This window comes from Protopterus annectens, chromosome 11.part0 (assembly GCF_019279795.1).
Source record: "Protopterus annectens isolate FY-2018-M chromosome 11.part0, PAN1.0, whole genome shotgun sequence".
NCBI classification, from domain to species: Eukaryota; Metazoa; Chordata; order Ceratodontiformes; family Protopteridae; genus Protopterus; species Protopterus annectens.
In genome coordinates, this window is record NC_056745.1 from 315,219,815 (window position 1) to 315,245,902 (window position 26,088).

The 26,088-nt window shown below is 39.0% G+C and overlaps 1 protein-coding gene across 1 annotated transcript in view; it reads left to right on the forward strand.

Annotated features, from left to right (window-relative positions):
* LOC122815364 (dynein axonemal heavy chain 3-like) overlaps nt 1-26,088 on the forward strand; it is a 4,921,723-nt gene that overhangs the window by 687,279 nt on the left and 4,208,356 nt on the right. The window contains exon 10 of the mRNA XM_044087818.1: nt 3,952-4,070. Within this exon, the coding sequence (XP_043943753.1) occupies nt 3,952-4,070 (119 nt within the window). The remainder of the gene's footprint in view (nt 1-3,951; nt 4,071-26,088) is intronic.

Below are 26,088 nucleotides of genomic sequence, written 5' to 3' on the forward strand. Positions count from 1 at the left end.
TTTTGGTCCCCTATTGAAATGTCGACACTCAAAATGACAATTGCTGACAAGCCAAAATAAAAAGCCCGTAAATCCAGGAAGAGACTGAATCTCAAAGATCACTCCTCTCCTTTAAACTTCTGTCTTTTTTGCAGGGGAGCAAGCCCCCTACACCCCTGAACTTATATATACTGACTCTGGGATTGTAATATGATGGAGAAAAGGAATATACTAAGAAATGACCATCTCAGGCTTAGTATATATACGTCTCTATGTTTCAGGACTCCCTCTAGTGGGTCCATACATCTCAAATGGTTACCAGCTTGGGGTAATGCATATTATACACAATAGTTCTGCCTTAATTTATTGCTGTTTGTAGTTTTTACTTATATGTTCTTTTATTTATTTTATGTAAAGTGATGAAATTAATTAACTCATGGATGTAAGTGACAGAAATTATTTTTTTCTGAATGTTTTTGATCTGTATGTGAAAGACTAAACATTTCAGTGTTCTAGGAAACATTTCAAGAAGGCATGCTGTTCCTCAAACAGAAAAGACTAATGGATGAGAGTTGGGCATTATACACGGATGCTTACTTTTTGGAGGAGATCTTGGAGAGCAGGGGGCCCACAGCTAATATTGGATGTACTGGAGGGATTATAACTTTTTAGTGTACAAAAATGCTTGGAAATTTTACAGAATATACTGGAATTTGTCAATGAGGTAGAAAATTAAGGTTTTTATGCATTTTCCTAGGTCTTTAACCTTTACCAAGTTTTGGCAAGTACAACACAAAGAGACGCAGCTAATCAGACATATATGAGGCATGCAGTAGTGCCAGCATAACAAGCAAAGGCTCAAATAAGGAAAGACATGCATAGTGATAAAGGGATAAACAACTCTAGAGTTGCTCCAAAGCAGGACCAGTGCTACAGCAGCACATGCTACCCAGACAGATGTATTTAAGGCACAGAAGCATGGCTAAGTAATGCATACTCATGCACCATAAAGATAATTCTAGCACCCATCCAACATAAGAAGGACAGCATGACAGACAACTGATTCGGCAATCTCAGTGGGCATCACAATGTAGGAACTGTTTTCATTATATAAGTGCAGATGAAGGGCTTAGCTTGGAAAGAAGCATATGGAAGAACAGCAAGCAAATGAACACTTAGAAGTGTAACCATACAGAATGGAAGGTGAGGGGGGAGCTAATTTTTTGGATAAAAGCTCCTTTTTAAAAGTGCAAAAAGGTAGGTAGAAAAGGTATTGAGAGACAACTGTGGATGAGAGAGGAAGAAGAGCAGTTAGCAGGGGTCAAGTAAAGCAACACAGAGCACAGACTGATGGAGGGTGTATATATATATATATATATATATATATATATATATATATATATATATATATTCAAAAGGTAGGGAGGACAGCTGATGGGCAAATATATAATGAGAGAGGACAAGTGGTGATGGGGCAGACTGAGCAACCAACAAGGGATGGGGAATGACACATAAGAAAAGGAAAACACCAGGAAGATGATAGGGTGGGGTCATTGCATAGATGGATGCCTGCCCAACTCAGAGGAGAGCAAACCTAGCCATTACTCACCTGGGAGGTCAATGTTACGAGCATGTTGCTTACCTTGTGGCCTGATTGGTAAGGCCTTCCAGCCCAGTAGCTCCACTAATCATGCCACAACATACTGCATATTGACAAAGCAGGCAGCCAGTTGCCAAAGCACCATGGTACATTGCCAGCTCTCTGCCTTCAAAGTGACACCTGGTGACAACTACAGACTTCTCCAGTCCACTTTCACTAGAGAAGCATTTTTGTCTGCTAAGAAACACACACACAGATGTCACCAGTGATACTTCCAGGTCCTCTCTAGAAGGATGGGCATCATTACCTTGCTCACAGGCAGATCTCATGGGCACTTGTGACTCAGCAGCAGAGACAGTGACAGGGGATGATTGAGGCAACCATGGCCTCACCTTCTCTTCCACAACTGGAAATGCAGAAGGATAACACAGTAGGAAAATTATCAAACTCATATAGAACAAACACAGTTACATTTGTATAGCTGACTCACTGACAAAACAGCCTGATGCCAAGACATGTGTGCTTGCCTTCTACAGCACCTGACCATATTCAACTGCTGCTTCTCCACTGTTGGAAAACAAAGTATATACTAAGCATCTAACCGTTAATAGAAGACAGTAGTAGTACAGAAAGAAATACTCATAGTACATGTCAGGCTCCCACTTTTGGTCATATGCCTTCCATTGCTGGAGCTTTTCCGGGTGCTGCCAGATCAGGATACTATCTCTGTGCTGGCATTGCTGACCAGAATGATTCATGCCAGTAGCATCATTCACCATTCAGCCTACAAACTTGTGCCAAACATTCACACTGCAGAAAGGAACATTACTGGAGTTCATGACAGGAAAACCAGGAAAATCATTTTTTATTTGGCACTCCATGCTACAGCTCTGTTTGCAGCAGTCCCCAGTGAAGCCATTGATATAGCAAGTCAATTCATGGAGCAAGACTGTAGCCCCATATGCATGGATGCATGTTTGTAAATCATGTATTGCACAGTGTAGCTCTACACCATTGTGCTAGTATATTGCCAGAGCATTGTACCATGTCATTAGTTCATGGCCATAATGATGGACTCTGATGCTAAGAAAGTACACACACCATACACCGTATGCATAGCTTAGGGATCACAATGATGTGCATAGCTAGTGCCAACATGCTTGCTCAGCACATTGTCCATTAGCTGAAATTCTCAGACAATGGAGCTAACTCGGATCTTTAGCATAACCACTGTGCTAACATGTTCTCTTTAGTGCAATATAATGCATCAGTGCAATTTCTCATAATATTTCTTATAACCAAACAATTCTGAAACAGAGAAATTCCAGTAGAGTAGAGTCTGTGTGGACATATATGTTCCCAGAGTTAAAGAAGAAGTCCTGCATTATAAAGTACCTCAGTGACAATGACAGACCCTATGATAAGTGTCAATGAGAGGAAGGCAGATGTCATAGTATAGTTGTAAGTGGAAACCGAAGACATTAACATATAATTGTACTGTATACCTGTGGCTGGAAATGGGGTGGTGTCTAAATGTGAAGGTAGGAAATGACTGGAAGGGCATACTGCAATGATTTGTTTAGTGCATGGCCATATGATGAAGCATGGCTGCAGTGTATAAACTAACTACAGCTCCAACCAGGTGTATAAAGAGGAGAGGCTATGGCCATAGGTATGTGCATGCCATACACATTCATTGACTGGTATGTTTCACCCATAGTTGTACAGGTACTGCTGATGTTACCTGTGAAAGACAAGACCTTGAAAAGCTTCCTATTCAAGAGAATGAAGTATTGCCACTGAGACCAATGACTGCTGCAGGAGGTGAATGCTGTTGGTGGCCATAATAGGCCTGTACTATACACATAATGAAGTCTTACTGATATACTCAATGCAAGGGGCACTTATGGAAGTGAGTGGCACCTCTTGCATTAACACACTGCGTGCCATCCACTTGATGTCAGCAGGCATGCAAATGGGGAAATACAGGACCATAAAGAGTACAATGCAGTCCTCTGCATGGAGAACAGCACCTCTCTCAATATGAGATGTACTTTATCCAGACAGAGAATGTGGTCCTTTGATTTTTGCCCTCAGAATCAACAGTTTCCAAATCTTTTATAATCTGCAAAGCTTCTATGGATTATTTCTTAAACATTGTTTTGTTATTGTAGAATTGAATAATAGGTTTACCACAAATATTGTATGAGAAAATACAGACATTTGTTAGAAAAGACAGATTCTAAACAGTCATTTTTTTTTTGTTAAATGAATGAGTGGGAATGACTTTTAAATTCGTCTCATTTATAAGTTCTTATGTTGTTAGTGGCCGTGTTATCACTCTACTCCTAGTCTGTTTTCTCTCCCTCTAGATGGTCGATAACTTAGAAGTGAAATATATTAGCAGTGTTCAGCTCCATGAAGAGATTGTTCTGTCTGCTAAAGCAAGAATCCAGGCTGTGATTGTAAGCAACTGTAACGGACCAAATAGGTGAGTTTTTTTAGATTAAGTTATATATCAAGGTATGTGGACTATTGCTGTGTGATGTGTTGTGATACTTTTTTACCATACTGAAAGATGCCACTAGATGGCATTGTGTTGTTTAGAGATGTTCTTGAACACATTTACTTTATTTTTTTGCATAATTTATAATACAGTTATGGTTAGAGACTGCTTATACCCGTTTGGTCTGGATATATAAGAAATAAAAAGCAGAATTGCAGAGAACAGCATCAGGTGGTACATGAACCAGCTATGGCTTCGCGCACACTTACATATATTCTGTGCTACTCTTTTGGGAAACTTGCATAGTATAGGCAAGTCTGCCTTCCGTACTGTGCAAGTTTCTTAACAGAACAGTGGACCGTGCTGCATAATAGCCCTTATTAATTTATGACCTGCCTACTGGCAACTGTAAATGCATCACAAAAGTACTTGACCAGGGAATCCGACAAACAGGTTGCCTTCTCATTAATGATTGTCCTACACTACTGAACTGGAAAACGATTGTATGGTACATAAGACCCCTCTTTTTTATTGTTGCAATGTTGCAAATTATGCTCAAAATCACACACACACACACACACACACACACACACACACACACACACACACACACACACACACACACACACACACACACACACACACACACAGTTTGATTACCTGCCTGACTCATTACCATATGACATTAGAAATGGTTAAGCCAGAGGCAGATGGTTGTGACAGCTATAATACTGATAAACTGATGAATATGTGTAGTATTCAACTAAATGCATTGCATTAGGAAATTGAACTGTGCAAAATAAAAGGCAACATTTATTCTGATGAGAAAATTAAGCATTAGAATTAGAAATGAAAAAGATACAACAACTATACCAGAGGACAGTCCAAAATGGCACAGAAAAAAAACCTTGTCATACAAAGTTCAAGTGCATGCATACAATGTGATTACAGACAAGAGGAAAAGTTAATGTAATGCTCATAGGTTCATAGCTTCATAGGTTCATAGGTTCATAGGTTCATAGGTTCATAGGTAGGCACTAGGCTATTGGCCCTAGGGCCTATATAAGTCTAGCCAAATGGTACCTTGGTTTTTGCCACCCAAGAAAATTATTTTCCTGTGCCCCTGTCAAGCAGAGCCACAGAAGTGATCCCCGGGGTGAATTTCCTATCTCTCATCCAATCATCAAGATTTTCCTTGAAGAGTGCTAACGAGGAGCTTTGTGTGATATAGATAGGTAATTTGTTCCAGAGTATGGGAAGTCTCTGAGATAGGAATCTATCCCTCCAGCATGTTCTGTTTATTGCGGTGACAAGGTTTAGGTCCCTAGAGCGTGTAGCTCGGAGGGATTGGGATTTCTTTATGTGGAGCATGTCCAACAGCTCTGGGTTTGACATAGCTTTGTATGTTAGGCAGAAATCACCTCTGAGTAGGTGATATGCGACAGAGTAAAGCTGGAGTTTTTGAGACGGTCTGCGTAGGGCATCTGTTTGAGGCCAGTAATCCACTTTGTGAGGAATTTCTGTGGCCTTTCCAGTTGTTGTAGATGTCTTGTGAGGTACATACCAAAAGGGGCATTGTACTCTATAATGGGCCTAATGAGTGATGAGTAGAGGGGAGCAACGACCTCTTTTTTCCTGGATGAGAAACCTTTTGTGATGAGGTGTGCCACATAGAAGGACTTCCTGACTACTGTGGCGATGTGATTATCAAAAGAGAGACTACTGTCCACCTGTGTCCCAAGGTCTCTTATCACACTTTCTGTGTTAAGTAGACTACCACCTATGTGGTAGTTCATGGGTACGGAGTTTTTACCAAAAGGGATGACAATGCACTTTTTGGCATTGAGCTTGAGTCCATGGCTTTGACACCAGGCATCTGTCTCAGTGAGGCCCTTTTGTAGGATGTCCACATCGTTAGGAGATTTGATTATGGCTCCTAGTTTTCAGTCATCTGCGAACTTTGTTAGCCAAAGACCTTCTGTGTTAGCTTGTACTTCAGAGAAGTAGATACCAAACAGGAGAGGACCCAGGACTGAACCCTGTGGTACTCCACTTGTCACCTTAGCTTCAGCTAAGTCTGCTGAAAGGTATACGTGGGTGAAGTAGAAACACATAATCATAGCATATCTAGCATCAAAATGCATTTTCTTCAAAAATAAGCTGAAAGCAAGTGCATCATGTTTAAACTTGACAATGCAGCACAACATAATACAATTTAGAAAATGTCATTTTTTGTGTAATTCTGTGAGTACTCTGATGCCTTAATCTGGTTTTAAGATGAATATGTTGGGTCACAGTATGTTGCCTTGTGATTAGAGACTTGGAAAATACAAGCTCATATTTCAAATAGTGTTAGTGACAAATATAACTGATTTCCTAATATTTTTGGTCTCATAGCATATTAGAAATTGGTCGTGACTGAAAAATGCTATAGTGATCAGAGGCTTACACATTTGTGCAGGCTTTTTCTTTTCTTAAACTTAAGAATAAAGGTATAGTCTCCAGAACCCTACTGCCAGACAAGGTGAATATTACTGAAAATAACAAGTGCAGTGACTAGTGTTAGTTTGGAAAAGGCATAGAGAGGGACATGTCAAAAAGCATAAAAGCAAGTAATGTAAATGAATAGCAGTTTTAATGAAATGCAGGAAAGCATGTTAAAAGAAACCGTGAAAAGTAAGTAATGGGAATATTTTCAAGTATAATTCTGTGAGTAGCAGTTTAAAAGTAAGTCAAAAAAGATCATGAAAAAAAGAATACAGTATCAGAGAATTCATACAATAGTCATAATGTTTTTTAGGAAACTGATATCCAACAAAGTACGCTTGCAGGAAGAAATATTCCATTGAAAAATGATATTTGTTTTACCTTTTATTAAGCAACATATTTTATGACCCCTTGGATCTTGTTTTATTCCATTGTCATTATCAACTTTTAGGAAATTGTCAAGCCAAATGAATTAGTCCACTGATAAAACACACCTAAGTATTGACCCAGTAGTAAATGATCTGGTAACATATTTAAACAGTAATCTGGCCTTCAACCAGCACGTAGCCAAGATAGTAAGAAAATCAATCTGTCACCCAACTTATAAGTAAGGGTTTGTCATCCAGGACCAAGAAACTCTATATCCAAGGATTTTAACTTCACGTGTGACATAGACTTTCATTGTCTTGTAGGGGAGCATGGCATTACATTTAACACCAAAATTGTATCAGTGATATACACTAGGAAATATATGCGTTGGTCTTAGAGAAATGACTGAGGCAGAATCAAAAAGAATGTCTTCTCTTGACATAATTGTAAAACATGCTGAACCAGTAGAATGGCTGGGCATCATGGTATCTGTTGTGAAGCTAGGTAAAATAGACAAATATTTGATTCCAGCCTCAGTATGGGTCAGAATTTAACACACTGCCCTCTGCAGGCTATGGAAGAAATAGTTTCTGGCATGCCTTAGCCAAGTTACTTGTACATTTTAGATGATAATTAGCACTTTTGACAAATAAAGTTGGATGAAGCCAGCTCATAGCTGTAAACTTTTCATACTCCTTTGCGCAGATACAGAGACATGACTTTGCTTTTCTGTAAAATCTTACTTCTAAATGTACTTCTAATCAAGTTGCTGAAAAAAAAATTGATGGCAGATATTATTGTGAACATCACAAATGATTTGCTTGTTAGGGATTTTTCCAAGCAGGAACATGATGTGAGACTGTTTAAAATGTCCATATGTCCAGATTTTTGGCTAAATGTGCCCACTTTTCAAGGGCCTTTGCACCTATTTTCAATGCCTGCAGATGTATGCATTTTAGGCATGGAGCAGTAGGTAAGTGGCACTCTATGTGTGTATATGTGGGTGCGTGATTGCTTATCTACATTTGCGTAGTGTGTGGGTGTGTGTGTGTATTGCGAGTATGTGTCAGTGGTGTCAGTTTGTGCCTGTCTATGCATGCTACAGCTGAATGTTTATATATTTGAGTATAGGCATGCATGTGCCTGTTTGTCTTTGTGCATGTATTGCCTGTGTCACACAGGCAGGGAGGGAAGGATGCATGAGGGACTGGAGCCAGTAGACCACTAAGGATGCATTGGATATGGATGAAATGATAGGGTTGCATGTGCTTTTACAAAAAGAGCAAGCTGCAGTAACAGAACGTAGAGTATGTGTGTGTGTGTGTGTGTGTGTGTGTGTGTGCGCGCGCGTGCGTGCATGTGTGTGTGTGTGTGTGTGTGTGTGTGTGTGTGTGTGTGTGTGTGTGCGTGCGTGTGTGTGTGTGCATGTGTTTGTGTGTGTGTGTGTGTCTGTGTGTGTGTGCGTGTGTGTGCATGTGTGCGTGTGCGTGTGTGCACGTGTGTGTGTGTGTGTGTGTGTGTGTGTGTGTGTGTGTGTGTGTGTGCACATGCATGTATGTCTCTGTGTTGTGGTCAATTTTACCAGGAAAGAACAAGGCAGAAGAAGTGGGCACAGATAACAGATTGTAGGTACTAACCATTATCTGAAAGTACCTTTTCTCAGACAAGAGTCGTAAACCCATAGAATAGACTGTTGGAATTTATTGCAAAGAGGAAGTCTGCAGAGACACTGAAGAAGATGTATGACATAAAGGAAAATGGTAACCAGAAGGTACAAATAAAAGGATGGTAGAATGTTAAATGAGTTTAATGAGTTGACTATATAGGAATAGTGTCATCTTCTGCCATCAGGCAAATATAACACAATATGAGGTCGCTCATGCATATCTTTTATGAGTATAGAGTACAATATTCTTTATGAAGGTATGGCACTTTCAGGCACCCCCTCTTTGTCACCTTATCCCATAAATAATGTTGTATATCTGGATGCTAAATGCAGAAGATTAAGGCTATGATCTGCTAATAACATCATCCTGTAGTGCTGAGTTTTATTCCTTCTGTCTCCATTTGACTATTTCATACACACCTCATAACAACTTTACATAACTCACGTCACCTCTGCAAAGAGGTACTTGTATCTGATGTGTTTCCCTGATTAACATATAATTAAATTTGTGTTAAAATAAATAATCCCAATACAATGAATGCAAACAACAGGTGTTATTCTCCAGTAGTGAATCAGAGGGTGAGTAAGCAGTATATTGGCTGATTTGAAGAAGAAATTGTGCATTTGTTTGCATGGCAGACAATCAGATCTCATTTAACTAAAAGTGAAAAACTTACAGTTTACACTTAATGGCAGTCAGAACAGTTCACTCAAGAAATAAGTGCATAAAATTTTCAGCAATAGATAGTGAAGGTGATAATAACGTGAAACATTTGCTTAAGAGAGCAGCTGTACTTCAGATACACTGATTTACAGTATTTAAGGGTGGTTTTATTTTAATCAGAAATTGCTTCTTTCTGTGATTCTGTTGTAATGTATTGTACATCTATATACAGAAAAATCTTACAACTAAATAATGGAAGTTTTACAACCAACAGATATAGAAAGAAATACAAGTTATGTTGAAGGAAAATACTATCCTAAAATTTTCAAATTCAATGAAATTTCATGGTTTAGAACAACCAACCTTATAAATGGAAAATTAGCATCCATGGTGAGATTATGCAACTGAACAGAAAGTGATTATCCAGAGACTTTAAGTCATCCACAGTGTTATCCATGCCTATAATGCAATGAAGAATAAAAATATACCTGTAGCAGCAGGCACCAAAGGTCACATGGCATTACATGGAATTGTAATGTGTACAGTGATAAAACAGTTTCAACAGGTTCTTATATCAATGTAGGAGAACAGCACAGCCATAGCTTTGAGTACACTGTGGCAAATCCTACATTCTCAGCAGTGAAAGATTTGCTTTCATTTCTACAGAGCACTGCAGTAATGTGTTTTTGCAGTGACATTGAAAAAAAAGATAAAGTAAAATGTGAGAACTGCTGTTTCTTGCTTATGGAGACTGACTTTCAGAACTAAAAATTAAGCCGTACATTTGGGACCCATTTTCTCCATAGTGGAAGAGAGCGATTAGTCTGTTAGTGGAATGTATTTGCTCCAATAGGCCTCCTGTAGATTTTAATGTAGGGAAGCAGGTGTGCAGAACCAAAGTGCCTTTACGAGTGGCACAGCAGGGCTTCTAGTCCATGTGCTGGGGTGGTGAGGGGGTGACAGCTCATCTGCTTAATCCGTACATTTTCATCAACCTTTCTCATTATGCAGACTGTACCTTCACTACTCAGCTGGGTTTTGGCTCTCACAATGAATCGCTGCAGCTCTTTGATCTTAGCTGTGTATTGCATCTGTTTCATCTTTCATATTAATGCATGATCTTCTCGGCACCAGCTAGAGCACTTTTTTTTTCCTGCAGACCCTATCAATTTCTCTTTGTTCTGCTTTATAACAGGCAACTTTTCTCTACAGTGAATTTATTCATCAGACCTTATAATGTAGCGATAATTAAACAGACACTCAGGACAAATGGTAGAAGGAAAGGGATGAATCACAACACTTCAGTGGTCTGTGTTGCTTTTCTGTATTGAAATGAGGTCCAGATGTCTGGTCATGTACACTGAACAGCATTATAACAAACTCCCATTAGACTCTGTCCATGGTTTCCTTCTCTCTAGCACTTACATACATCTCACAAGTTCTTAACTGAAGCAAACACAAACCAGTTTCTTCTGTAAAAAAACAAACAAACAAAAAAAAAAGCGTACGGCTCTGAATAAGGGAACTGGTCATTGAATGGTGGTTGTCCAAAACCTGATCACTGTGGTCCACTGCTCTATCATTGTCACTCTATTTTCCCAATAGTTTAGTTAAACACTGATTAGTGCAAACCAAAGAGTGTAAGCACATGATAAATGTACCAGCAATGTAAAAACAAATATTGTCATATTTAATAATATCTTAACTACAATGTTACTTTTTGACCATGGAATTAAAACACTTCTACTACTTAACCCCTGTAATGCGAGAAGAAGAAACATGGATTGTTTATAATTCTTCTTCAGAACTGGGTTACAATGACCAGCATTCCCGTGTGTGCCTCGTTTATTGGCATTTCAGACTAGAAGTACAGCAGCAGCACTGCTAACAGATAACAAATAATATTAGATTTGTTGCCTAAAGCAGTTATTTGGGATTAGAAATGCTGCAAAATACATAATCAATGCTGGGAAAATTCATACATAGCAAATCAGCGCTTTACTGTGCTACAAAAGAAGCCCATTATGTTATAAGATTAGGAATGCCAATAATGCTTTAGCCATGTTCGTTGCACAGCTGTTGATAAGAACAGCAGTTATCGATTGCCTAATATCACAGAAAGTGAAAGCTTGCTGTCTAACTACCTAGAGCTATTCAGGATTGATATTGTCTTTCTTACAAGTTATGTGACCTCTCAGACATGCTCATAGAAATGTGATTTCATGGAACCCAAACTGTTACATGCAGAGGCTTTCACAGCACCTCATAAGTTAAAGCGGTATCATGTCATACCTGATGTGAATTTTTCATAGTGAAAGCTACTAGAAATGAATAACATTTTGAAATGAATATGTATAAATGAGCACATCTTCTCTCTCATCTTACAAAGTGTTGCATGTGCATGCATTCTTATGGTAAGGGGAAAGTATTAGTTTCAATTTTATTACAATTGCTAGCATCTGTCACTTAACAAGAGCAAGGATTTATATATTCATCACCTTTCTCACCCTTCCAAGTTCATAAAGTAGAATAGATGTTCAAAAGGGGTTTGCCCCATTTCAAGTAGATGCAATCAGGTTTTATTATTTCTTCAGTTAAACAGCTGAACATAATAATAGGTCTGCAGGGATCAACTCTCAGACATGCAAAACAGCAAAATCTTCAGATTTGACATTAAGAAAGCTGCATGCTCAGACCATAATACTACATTTCATAATGCATAAAGCAAGCTGTGCAATGTTCCATGCCTGTTTTGGTATATATTTGTGTATTTTACTTTTATTTACCTGGAAAGTCCAACTAGGCATGATTCCCCCTGTTCAGCGGAGGCTCTGTGAGGAAAACTCCACAATTAAAATACTCAGTGATAATAAGATGCAATTACAGGTAATACACACAAGCAACAAATATAGTGATATAGTGATATTTGTTAGACTTCCTATATGTTACCATCATACCTGGTAGCTATATTAATGCATTATGTTACATGACCTTAGAATCATAATCCATTTAGATAATGAAACAAGCAGCCTGAGCATATTTCAGTACATTTATCCAAACGTCATTGATTTTTGGGTGGAATCTGGAGATTAAAGAAGAAAATTCAGTTACTAAACCAGTTAATGATGGTGCACTGAACATTTTATTGTTTACATCTTTCTCATTTGTTAAGAAGATAAGTGTGAAGGTCCATGGTCCCTTTTCAGATGGGCCACAATGACAAATGCAATGTTTTTATTTCTAAATCTCCAAACATCTGTATCTATATGTACCTTTCTCATATGTCTGTGTATGATTATATATGATTTGGTATAAGTAGCTCTTTCATTCTTTCATTGAATCACTGACAAAATGGATCATAAACAAATTTCATTCAAAATATCAGTGAATCAGATTTAAAAGAAAATGTGATCTACAACAAATATGCCTCTAAAGTTTTTTTTCCTTACAGGGAAAATCCCCACGCACCACCATGTGGAGTGCACAGTCATACCATCAATGATTATCTACAGCCATCTATTGTTTTCTCTGAATTGTGATTCAAACAAATATGCTTTCAGTAAAATGTGTATTATTAGATTAAATGAATTGTAATTAAATGTGCTCACACACACACACACACACACACACACACACACACACACACACACACACACACACACACACACACACACACATATATATATATCTATCTCTCTCTCTCTTAGAGCATCTAATCGAATGACCAGTAATGTTGACACATGGTTGGTTGATATCATGTGCCAACAAACAGAGATGGTCAACAGGTGTGTGAGACGAACAATCCCTGTTTATGAGAATATTTCCTCTCCCTGGGGATTGTGTAATCTCAGATTTAGTATATTATAATTAGCAAGGGCTATGTGGGGTGCAGCCCCCCCACTTTGAAGATGCAGGGTGGAGTTGGTCCACTGAAACACTTGTATATGGTTTACTCTGCTACAGGGAAATCCCAGAACATCTGCAGAATCTGTCAACATTAGTTTTTTTGACATAGTGCCATTCATATCCCAGTCACTGACATTGCTGATCATTTAATCAGTTGTCGTACAGTTTTATATATATATATATATATATATATATATATATATATATAGAGAGAGAGAGAGAGAAACGGGAGAGATATCAACATAGATATAGATAAAAAGATAGATATAGCTTGTGACGTCCCCTTTTCTGGGCCAGTGATCAAGGAGCCTGAATCCTCACCACTGACACCAGTGAAGGACATTCACTTGGAACAAAAATAGAGACACACAATATTTCCAAATGCAGCTCTCTGCATCAAGCACAATTTCCCTTAAGAGCACACAGGGAACACACTCAGTCTGGGGTTAGGTTTCCCTCTCTCTCTCTCTCTCTCTCTCTCTCTCTCTCCAGGTACCCGGTAAGACCTCCCACTGGCACAGCTGTAGAACTGAGTCCTCAGCCTAGTGTCCAAGCAAAGTCCTCCACCACTCAGTCTGTGAAACCAGTGCTCTGTGTCCCTGCTCCAAGTAGCTGAAACAACTACTCTTTGAGATTTGATTTTACACAGACACACACACACACACACACACACACACACACACACACACACACACACACACACACACACACACATGCACACACTAACTCACACATCTGGGAAAGGCTGGCACAGATTTACTAGCTGTGCCCCTATGCCCAGACTATAAGGTAGCAATTGCCACGAGACACTTCAAAGCCAGCTACTCTAAGGCTCTTACAAGGGTACCCAATTATACTGACTGAAATTAATACTAATATAAATGGTAGTGTTTGGCCAATTCAGTAAGGCTTTCAGGAGTGGCCACAGTGTCACCAAATAAATATAAGTACTCTCAAAGGTTAAACTGTTCTCTAAAGGACCAACCACAATGAAAAGTTTAAATATATTTGATAATAAGTAATAAAAGAACATGAAAATATCTATTTACAATAAACATCAGAGTTTCATTCACAGAAAATATTAAAATAACACAGATGAATAGATTCATATAGATACAGAATAACAGTTCTTAACTAATCTCACTATATTTTTCTGACTGAGCTAAAGAATAACCATTGTCTAATTCAATTACTAGAACAAGGCAAGATGAAGTAGGTAAGGGGTCCTTCTTTGTCATGTTCCAAAATCAGACTGCTCTGAGACTTCTGTCTCATCTAGTATTAAAACATCATTTTAGTCCTGGAACACAGAATGACATCACATACATCTGGTCAACTAACTCTGGTTTCCATATTACCCACTTGCCTAGCAAATGAACCAGAATCTGTCACATATGTGTTAATAATACACACACATAGAGCTTTGCTAAGATCTGTTGCAGCTTTTGGAAGTCATAAAACTATTTCAAACTTCCCCCATTTCAGAGTAGGAATTAGTTCACCCCCAAGGAAAATACAGAAGGCTTCCTAGTACAGACTTTTTGTCTGTATCTGCATTGAGACCTGTGAGATAAAATCTTTCTGGCTTATACCAAGTAATTTAATTTCAAAATATTTTTCAGAGTTAAAACAACATTCCACAAGGTACACACCATTAACTGGACTAGAAGTCTGAAATATATATATATATATATATATATATATATATATATATATATATATATTTATACACACACACTTTTTCAAAATTGCATAACATAGTGTGCAATCACAAGCACGGACTATATCTGCACATATTTACATTTTCCACTTGTGTTCTCCAAAACACATACAAGCCTGTAACACGAAGTCAGTAATTTATTATACAAACAATTCCACAGCACATCTTACCTTAAAAGCTGCCTAGAGTTTAACTAAGGACGCAGGGGTATATATTCATTTAATCCATGTCCTCTATCAGCTGTTAGTCTTACTATCCACTTAGCTTCTATCTCTTCAGTGATGTTCCATAAGTCCCCCCTTATACTCTCATATGTTCTCCCTATAACCAAAAATTTAAAGACATGTTCCATATCATTATTAATAGTGTGTCTAGCCAAAGCATTTACTTTGTTCTTTTTATGAATAGCATAAATGTGTTCAAGTACTCTTTCCTTCAGAAACCTGTCTTTCTTCCATACATAGAAACTACGGCACACTGTACAATGGGCCAAATAGACTAGGTGCTCTGTTTCACAGGTAGCATTGATGTCAAACTCATATGTCTTTAACTGGTTTGGATGTTCAAACTTAGAAGTACTGTCTATATACTTGCAGAAAATACATCTGCCACATTTTTTGTACCTTTTTCTATAGCTGACCATGTAGAGCCATGCTTCCTATCATTAACATTAGGTTGACCTGTCTCTTCAAAGATTTATAGTTCTTCAGTGAGTATTTAGGTTTTATATCTATTAAACTACTAATGTTCTTATCTTGTCTCAATATATTCCAGTGCTTATCTATCACATTCTTATACATCCATGCATCTTTAGAGTGATAGGATGATATTCTAGTTTGTTTCTTTTCTCTAATATTAAATTTCTGCTATGTGATATCCCCTTTCTAATAAATCACTACTAGTTTGCTCAACTTGATGAACAAAATCTTCATCTGTCACATTCAATCTTGAAGCTCTGTAAAACTGGCTCTGAATGACATTTAAAAAATATATGGGGGGTGCATACTATCTTTGACTAATAAATGATTTACATGGCATTCTTTCTTATGCAGATGAGTGACCACAATGCCATCATTTTTCTTTTTAACATTAACATCTAAGAAATGTACTGTTTTCATAGAATATGTATGTGTAAACTTCAAAATATAGAGGTTTGATTAATATATTGTACAAACTTCACCAGTTCTTCAGTGTTTCCTCTCCACAAAATGAAGAGGTCATCCACAAACCTCTTCAAAAAAGGCACTCTGTCTGCATAGGGACCCTTCAATATGAACTTGGTTTCCTACACTGCCATTATGGCAACTAACTTAAGTGGAAAATGTAAATATGTGCAGATATTTTCTGTGCTTGTGATTGCACAGTGATATGTTATGCAGTTTTGCATTATAATTTAGATATTTTATAAATAGGTTTTCAGAAGTGTATATATGTATATATATAAATATATATATATATATATATATATATATATACATATATATATATATATATATATATATATATATATATATATATATATATATATATATATATATATATATATGCTTCAGACTTCTAGTCCAGTTAATGGCATGTACCTTGTGGAATGTTGCTTTAAACTGAAAGTGCTTGTTCATACTAGAACAATGGATTGGTTATTTTTCAGAGTTAGTTGGACTGAGATTAACCTCTTTTTTTCAGTATCCTATGTTACAATGTATTCATTTCAATAGTTACCATACAGTCTGACATACAGGTATACTTATTTTTCTGTCCAGCAGGACCCACTGTTGGTACATTTTTAACAGAAGCAACTTTACAAATAGATTTTAAACACAAGCACCTGTACAAATCAGTTTGATATACAAGTGACAAAATTATTTACAAAACTCCTTCTAGCTATGCTGGCATATGTTACAATCCACTGCCCTACTTCTCCTGGCACACTTGGCAATACCTGACATTGTCACATAGCTATACACACATATATGTATATATCTATATATATCTGTTTCTCTATTCATATAGATTAATGGATATCATCTATATCTATGTATCTCTCTCTCTCTCTCTGTATATATATATATATATATATATATATATATATATATATATATATATATATATGTACATGTATATACAGTATATGTATACATTATAGCATATCTATAGCCAACTGTGAGCATTCAAGCCTCTTTCTGTCTGGGAACAGTTTGTAATTCCTGAATTAACCTGAAAAATTACACATTAGCTGTTGTTTTTCTTTGAGCTGCACACTTTTCATGATGACATTTTATAACAGCAAAGTTAAAATCACTTGATAGTTCTCATTTCTGTATATTTTGCATCACTGTGAAGCCTCTGCTGTGCATTCATATGACTTATGCAATATCTTTGATTTGGCAGTCCAGTTCTTTGCAAGGAGTGAATCTGTGATTTGTTATATACTATAGTATACATTTGTTTATTTTAAAGTCATTAATGTAGATGTCTTGCTTCTGTTATAACTACTTCTAATTTCACTGTTCCTAAGCTGCCCCCTTACGCACACTAATTTCTGGGATATTGTTAAATCTCAATGGCAAACATCAGATATCACATGTTTTATGGAGCAGTGAGCCACAATTAATTTATTTATTATATTCTAAATGCATAAAATGCAATTAACAGAAATTGCTTTCTATAATATCATATATTGTACTGAGATTCTGCTAAGAACAATGAAATCAAATTAAAAATAAGATTATTAAAATACATGTATATATGGTAAAAAACAACAAAAACATATCACAGAAACAAACAGTGGTACTAGATTGCTAAGAAAATCAGACGTACCACCACAGAGTGTAGATAATTTTACTAGATAGGAAATGAAAACTGTGCATGAAGTACTGTGTTTTTGTTTGTGGTGAGCAGAAGTCCCAAGTCTACCAATAGCTTGCTTCATATTTCATGAAAAGATGGCAGAGTTAACTGTTTCATTGCTACTGAGTCAATTTTGAAGGTACTAGCTGAGCCAGTGGGATTTGTAATGTTTATAGCCTCACTGGATAATAACAGTAAAGCTAAATGGCACTGGATAATTTTATCAGATACTTAGTATGCTGGTGTCGATTTGCTGAATCAATAGTAGCTGTACTACAAATATGATCATAAAATAATTTTCTGTTTCAGATTTAGGGCATTTTGCATATACAAAGCATTCAAATGCATGTTTAAATAGCAGAGTACTTAGGAGTGCCTTCTGTGTGGAGTCTGCATGTCCTCCCCGCGGTCGAGTGGCCTCCGAAAGACATGCGTAGAATGGGTGTGCATTCGTTGAAGGTTGGGTGTCCAGCTGGCACCTGTAAAAAATCTACTTCCAATCATTAGCGGACTGGAGTTCCACTGTGGCGAACCCTAACTGTGAAAAGCCGAAAAGACAAACAAACAGAACAATATCAAGTCTGTGGACACACTACTTGCTAAGAAGACCTCACTGTATAAATAACTCTCAGGTCATTTTTAAGTAGCCACTAGTAAACAGTTCATATGTTCATAGTTATATATAGGTTCATAGGTAGGTACTAGGCTATCTGCCTGAAGGCATTTATAAGGCTAGCCAGAATGTGTTGGCTTTTGCCATCCCCTTAGATTAGTTCCCTGCCACTGAAGTGATCCCCGGGATAAACTTTCTGTTTCCCATCCACTCGTCAAGGTTTCTCTTGAAGAATGCTAGTGAGGAGCTCTGCCTAATGTAGATTGGAATCTTGTTCCAAAGCATGGGAAGTCTCTGGGATAGGAATCTATCCCTCCAGCACGTCCTATTTATTGTTGTGGTGAGGTTTAGATCCCTAGAACATGTGGATCAAGAAGATAAGGTTTTCTTTAGATGGAGCATGTTCATCAATTCTGGGTTGGACATGGACTTGTATGTCAGGCAGAGATCACCTCTGAGCAGGCGGTATGCAACCGAGTACAGCTGAAGTTTCTTCAGTCAAGCTGAATAGGGTATCTGTTTGAGGCCAGTGATCCTCTTGGTGAGCTACTTCTGTGGTCTTTCCAGCTGTTGCAGGTGTCTTGTAAGGTACATTCCAAATGGGGCGTTGTACTCTATGATGGGTCTGATGAGTGATGAGTAGAGGGGCACAATGACCTTTTTTGATCTGGATGCAAACCCTTTTGTGATTAGGTGGGCCACATAGAAGGATTTTCTAACCACTTTGGCAATGTGATTATCAAAGGAGAGATTACTATCTACTTGGGTCCCCAGATCCCTTATTACATTTTCCGTATTTAGGGGACTACCATCTCAGTGGTAGTTTGTAGGTACTTTGTTATTTCCAAAGGGAATAACTATGCACTTTTTTGCATTTAGCTTGAGGCCATGATTTTGACACCAGGTATCCGTCTCAGTGAGACCCTTTTGGAGGATGTCTGTGTCAGCTGGTGAGTCAATTATAGCCCCAAGTTTGCAGTCGTCTGTGAACTTGGTCAGCCATAGTCCTTCTGAGCTTGTCTGTACCTCTGAGAAGTATATGACGAACAGGAGGGGCCCTAGGACTGAGCCCTGGGGAATGCTACTTGTAATCGGTTTAGAGTCAAACCTAGCTCCTGCAACTCTCACCATGTGGGTTCTGTCCGTGAGCCAATTGCCAACCCATCATGTGACATAGGGGTTTATGTTCAGGCTGGTGAGCTTGTCTATAATACCAGAATGGGGAATGGTGTGGAATGCCTTTGCAAGGTCTAGGTAGGCTGTGTGTATCACCTTTCCCTCATCTATAGCCTTGGTAACTATCTTAGAGAAGTTCACCAGGTATAGGAGGCATGATCTGCCTTTAACAAAGCCAAACTGGGTAGGATCCAGTGTTTGGTGGTTCCCAATTTCTCTGTTAATGAGTTCCATGATGATGCACTCCATAGCCTTGCAGACCAAGCTAGTCAGGCTTATAGGGTGATAGTTTCTGGGGTCTGTTGGGGCTCCACCATTGTGGAGCGGAATAACCATTGCTGTGCACCTCTCTATGGGTACGTAGCCTGTGGAGAGGCTGAGTTTAAATGGTGTGTTTAGGTGAGGAGTTAGTTCATCTTTGAGCTCATGTAGGACACAGCCTGGGACACCATCCAGTCCCACTGATGTTGTGTTTTTGGCTTTGGAGAGGGCTATTTTAACCTGAGTGTCTGTGATTTCAGGGGTTCTATATTCTTCTGGTATGGTTAGGGGCCCTTTTGGGGGTAAGAGGGGGGGTGAAGTTTGCACTGAACCTGTCTGCCAGGATGTTGGTAATATCGGTTGGTTCAGTGTATTTTGTGCCATTCTGCACTAACTCTGAACAGATCTGAGCATTGCCACTTAGATTCTTGACATAGCTAAAGAATGCCTCATGGTTATCTTTGGAGTCCTTGGCAAGTTTTCTTTCAAAGCTCGCCTTGGACGATTTTATGACAGATCGTAGGTTCTTGCTAATACTGCTCAGGGATGTCTTCCCTTCTTGGGATTTTACTCTTTTCTGTACTACTTTCCTCCTTCTATTGTATAGCTTGTTTATAGCAGGAGTCCACCAGACTGGTTTCCTTTTCTTGGAGGAGTGAGTCTTGGTTTTGCTTGGGATAGCACGATCCATGCATTCTTGTAGGTGCCCGTGGAATGCATTAGTAAAGGCTTTTGCAGCTTAGACAGCATTATCCTTTAACATGGGGGCTTTGAAACTTTCCACCTCCGCCTTAAGTAATGGAAAGTTTGCTTTTGAAAAGTTTTTCACAGTGGTTTCCTTGTCCGGGGGTGGTGGCGGAATGTGGATATCAAAAGTTATTTGTTTATGGTCAGATCTAACCAGCGAGGGGTTGACCTCCGGTGTGGAACATCGGTCGCCCATGTTGGTGAAGACCAGGTCCAATATGTTGTCACCTCTGGTGGGAGTGTTGATCAGTCGTTCCAGGGCATTTGAGTTTATAAATTCTAAGAAATGTTGGGCAAGGGAGTACTTGAGTAGTTCTCCCAGTTTGGGTAGTTGAAATCACCCAATATTAGGGTGTTTAGTAGGACCTTTATGTTACCTAGTATTTCCAGAAATGTGGACTGGGGGTCCTGGGACATGGTGGGTGATCTGTAGCAAGCTACAATTTGAATTGCAGTTTTCCCTGTTGTTAGTTGCATGTGGATAATCTCTGAAGCATCGTGCTGTGCCACTAACCTGGAGGTGTGGGTATCCTTGATGAATATGGATACTCCCCTACCTTTTGTATTTCAGTCTGGGTTCTGTGGCCGAAATGTATGGTATGAGTTGTAGCCTGGTAGTGCTGGGGTGCTCTCTGGAGCCTTAAACCAGGTTTCTGTTACTGCACATATATTGATTTTCTCCATACTGAGAAGTGCCTCGAGTGCGTGCATTTTGAGGTTTAGACTTCTGGCATTGAGTAGTATTACCCTCAGATTTTTGTTACTTGTGCTATTTATGGCAGTGGGTTTGTCTTTTGAGCCTTACCTAAAAAAGGCACTATGGGGGTGGCAAGAGCCTTGGCCAGTATTCAAAAGCCTAAGGGTGACAGGTGCAAGCTGTCTCTAGTGAAGCAGCGTGGCTTCTCGAGCATGTCATCCCAGGCAGACAGACACTGGATCCCCTTTGAATGACACCAGAAACTTAGCCAATTGTTGAAATTGATAATTTTTTCTTTATACCGTGGCATCATTCTTGGTGAGGGCAGGATGCTACTCAGGGTCAGGGTGATACCAGCCTGGGCAACGTGATCAGAGAGCTGTTCCATGTCTCTTTTCATGTAGTCCAGGGAGGTACAGCTCAGGTCATTCACACCAACATGGACAATGACAGAGTCGGATTTGTACTTGTTCTGGAGTGACCTGAGTGCTTGTGTTATGTGGTGGATCCTGGCACCTGACAGGCAGATAACAATAACCGTCTCCTTATTCAGCCTAGTGAGTAGGACGTCAGTGTGCCTGACTATAGAGTCACCTATTACTAGTATGTTGGGTATGTTATTTTGCCTTGAGGGCTGTGATTGCATGGCACACTGGTTTTGTGAAGTATGCGTTTCATGGTTTGTGTTGGGGGGTGGAGATTGCTTGGATGTCAGCTTTGGAGGGCTCTGTTGCTTTTGCAGATTTTTATTTAGAGCCTCCGAGAATGTTTTTATGTATTTACGTGTGTTTTTTGCCAGTGCTGGTTTAATGGGTTTATGTGAGACTGGTGGTGTGATGCCAGTTTTTCCCTTCTCCTCTTGACTCCCTGATCCAGTCTTGGGTTGAGAGAGCTTAGCCTCCAGTTTGGCTGTATAATTGCATCTCTCACATGTATTAGTGTTTGGTAGTAGGAGGAGAGGGTTGTCTGTGTACATGAGGCAGTTGTAACATTGCCTCAAAATGCCCAGATTCACCAGCTGGACTGGAGAGTACACCTGAAACTGCCCTTTGGACATGCCTGGATAAGTACAGTAAACTGTTTTACTGAATGGCTCGTAAGGTCGAATAGAGAGAGCCTTGTCCTTCTGTAGTGTTAGGGTTTATAAGTGCATGCTATGATTTTTTTAGCAAGTGCCGGGCTGACAAATGAATGGCTTGAGTGCTTAAGTTGAAAGTTTTTCTAGTTCCAAGGGAGAAATTGAAGAGCCAGGAATAGTTATACCCTAGCTAACAGGCACTGCCCGGCACGCAAAACAGGGCAAATGTGGTTTTATAGCAGGGAAATGAAAGAGATAGAAATTAGCCCAAAATGGCCAATAAACTACTACTTTCTGGGCTGAAACCACTCCTCCAGGGACAGATAGGCTGCTCAAACCTCCTTCTATCCAAGTAAGGTATGGGCAAACACTGAGATTTGTAACACAGCCCTGAATTCAGCACTAACCTGAAAACTGGACTATACTAGCTTAGAAAGGTGGGAAATAAGTATATATATTTTTTTTTCAGAAAATAAAGCAGACACAATCAAAAAACACTTCAAATGCACATAAAAAGATGCTTATTGTTCAGAGTTGTAATCAATGCTCCTAGTAATAAAGTAGGAAGAAACACAAATGCAGTAAAAACAGATGAATAAAGTGCAAATTTTTATATATATATATATATATATATATATATATATATATATATATATATACAAAACAATAGAAAACAAACAATCTGATTTAAACAAGTTACCCAATTAACCAGAAAAAAACTCAAAACTGAGCCCTGTTCCAGCAGTCTTCAATCAGACAAGTTCTAACTGCATACTCCTGCTACTAGGGTACAGGGGAACCTTCTTCAAAAAATATGGCCTAGATCAGTGCTCAAGTTATACAAACAATGCTAGATTTAGCAGGATTTAATCTGGTCCTATGCTACAGCAACAAGGCACACCAATTTCAGAAAGAAACAGTTTGAAGAAGCAGGCACAATAAGCCTGTGACCAGAAATTCCCAGCTCAGAAGGGCAGAATCCAGCCTCTCCTCCCACAAGAGTGCAGACCACAAATCTTCTTAATGTAGAATAACTGGCCTGAAGCCCAAGTGCTTAAACCAGAATTAATACACTTTTAGAATACAGACACTGAGCTTTCAATCAGCAATTCCCAGCTTAGAAGGATGTAAGCTATCTGCCTTGCCACAACAGTGCAGACCACAAACCTTCTTAATGTAAAACAACTGGTAGGAAGCCCAGGTGCCTAAACCAAAAGACTTAGAATAACAGTTACAATCCAATCAGGCCACTATCAAGCAGCAATAAGTGCAGCAGAATAAATGCATTTGAGTACTTTTAAGAAGAGGCAAAAGCAAAATAAAGTAGGAAACACAAATACAGTAAAAGCAGATGAATTTTTTTTTTTGTTAGTAAAGTACAAGGAGAGAGGAAGGAAGAACCTAAGTGGGTTGGCCTTCTCAAATCTTCTTTCTGTATTATGTAGAGTGAACACTAGACTCAGAATATGATCTCAATGTATTCGGTTTAGTGAGCAAATGAGATGGACTCAGGTGGAGTGTTCAAATACAAACTTACAGGAGGGGCGGGCAATTCCAGAGTCACCAACACTAACACCAAAACAAGAACAGAGAGGGTGGGTGGGGACAAACAAGACGAAGAATAAGTACAGTTGTACAGATCACAGATATATTAAATCAAAATGCAGACAAAAAATGGGAATAAACACTTATCTTTTCTCAATATCACAGCTGGCAGTAGACCAGTCTCTCTGCAGCACCCTGAGCAACAGGTATATTAGATTAATGACCACCAAGACCTTTATAAGCCTTGCCATGTAATCCAACCCAATTGTGTCCCTATGTATCATGGACATTTATTAGGAGGGGGTAGTTTCTCTAGGTTATGTGGGGTGAGGTGTGTTAGTTTGAGCATTACTGTGCCCCTCTGTCTATCAGAGACATGGGGGCCAGACCGGGGATGAATTTTGAATTTCCCATTTATTGTTCAAGGTTACTGTTAAACAGAGTTAGGGATGGACTGTGCTTCACATGGATGGGGAGCCTGTTCCACAGCTTGGGGATCCTCTTAGATGTTTATCTGTCTCACCAACATGTCTTATTTATGTCACAAGCAAAATTTAACTACTTGGGTCTAGTGGTTCTGATGCTGTTTGTTTTGCAGATGTGCAAAAGGTCCATCAGTGATGGATCCAAGGAGTTACTACTTTGAAAGGTGAGCATAGCACTTTTTTTAGGAAATGTCAAAACAACAAAGTTTCCGACATAACAAAATCCACTAGAGACAAACTCAAGGTTCTGCTTCTTAATGCTAGGAGTCTAAACATGAAACTGCACTCCGTGGAAGCACTCCTCACCTTGGAAGATGCTGGCATCTGTGCAGTCACTGAGACATGGTTCAAGGCCACTGAGACCAACCCGGCCATGCAAAGCTACAATACCTTCCACATGTTCATACCTCAAAACAAGCATGAAAGAATCAAAGGTGGAGGCGTATCCATCGTTATTAAAGCTGAGTACACCTCGAGACTGGCCAAACGGTATGACTGTCTTGAACTACTCTATGTCCAATTAACTATAGGCAAAAAACCCTACCACATAATTGCTAGCTATAGGTCCCTCAACAAGAAAAAAAAAGCAGACTGCCTACCTAGAGTGAACACACCCTCCATACAACCCAACACCTTAGTCATGGGAGAGTTTAACTATCCTTCTATACATGAGCACAAACGTGCTTGCCCAGAGGTTCCTGGGCTTTTTCAATACAAATGCTCTGGAACAGATAGTCCCCCCCCCACAAGGGGCTCAAATGTCCTAGACTTAGCACTCACCAGCATGGGGGGGTCACTGCACTCCCCCCCTATGTGAGGCCCTCCCCGGTAACGTCCGACACAAAATCAGCCCTGTTCAAAGTGATTATTGCACCTGTCACCAACACAGAAGCAAAAAAACTAAAAAAAACATTTCCAAAGCAAACTGTAGCCTACTAAGTGATGGTATAAAAAGTTTTATACACCCGCAATCACAGACAATAATGACTCCTATGCAGAGCTGTACACAAATGGCCTGTATAAATGCTTAGGCAACTGTATAGGCTCAGCTCTGCTTGACTGAATTAAAAAAAGGTCCTCCTAAAAAAACAAGCCACCCTGGTGGACCTCAAGTGTAAACAGATTACATAACAAAAAGAAAAAACTGATGTCTAAGAACAAGCAGGAACTAACTCAGCAGAGTAAGAACCCCATCCACAGCTTGAACAACAAATCAAAAATCTTGTAAAGTCCTTTAAAGCTAATTATGAATGTAAACTAGTATTCCTAGCTAAGGATAATCATAAGGCATTCTTTAACTACATCCAAAATCTAAAAGGGAATGCCCAGCTATGTGACTTACTGGTAGTAAATGGTACCACTCATACTATACTGGAGGAAATTGACAACCTGCTAGCTGACAGATTTGGTGCAAACTTCACCCCCTATTCCACCAGCCATACCTCAAAGCATACTTGACACTAGTCCTCTGCCTAGTATCTCTAGAGATCACATAATATCTGTGCTCTCCAGGACCAAAACAAGGCCTTAGTAGGACCAGATAACATCCAGGATTGCTTATTAAGCAATCTAAAACAATGCCTAGTGGACCCACTTGACATACTGGTTAACCACAATCTGAGAACTAGCTTTCTTCTAGCAGAGTGGAGAACAGCAACATTAATCCCCTTGCACAAAGAGAGGCCATCAGTTGACCCTGGAAGGAATCATCATGGACCTTATCAGCAAGGACATAGGTGACC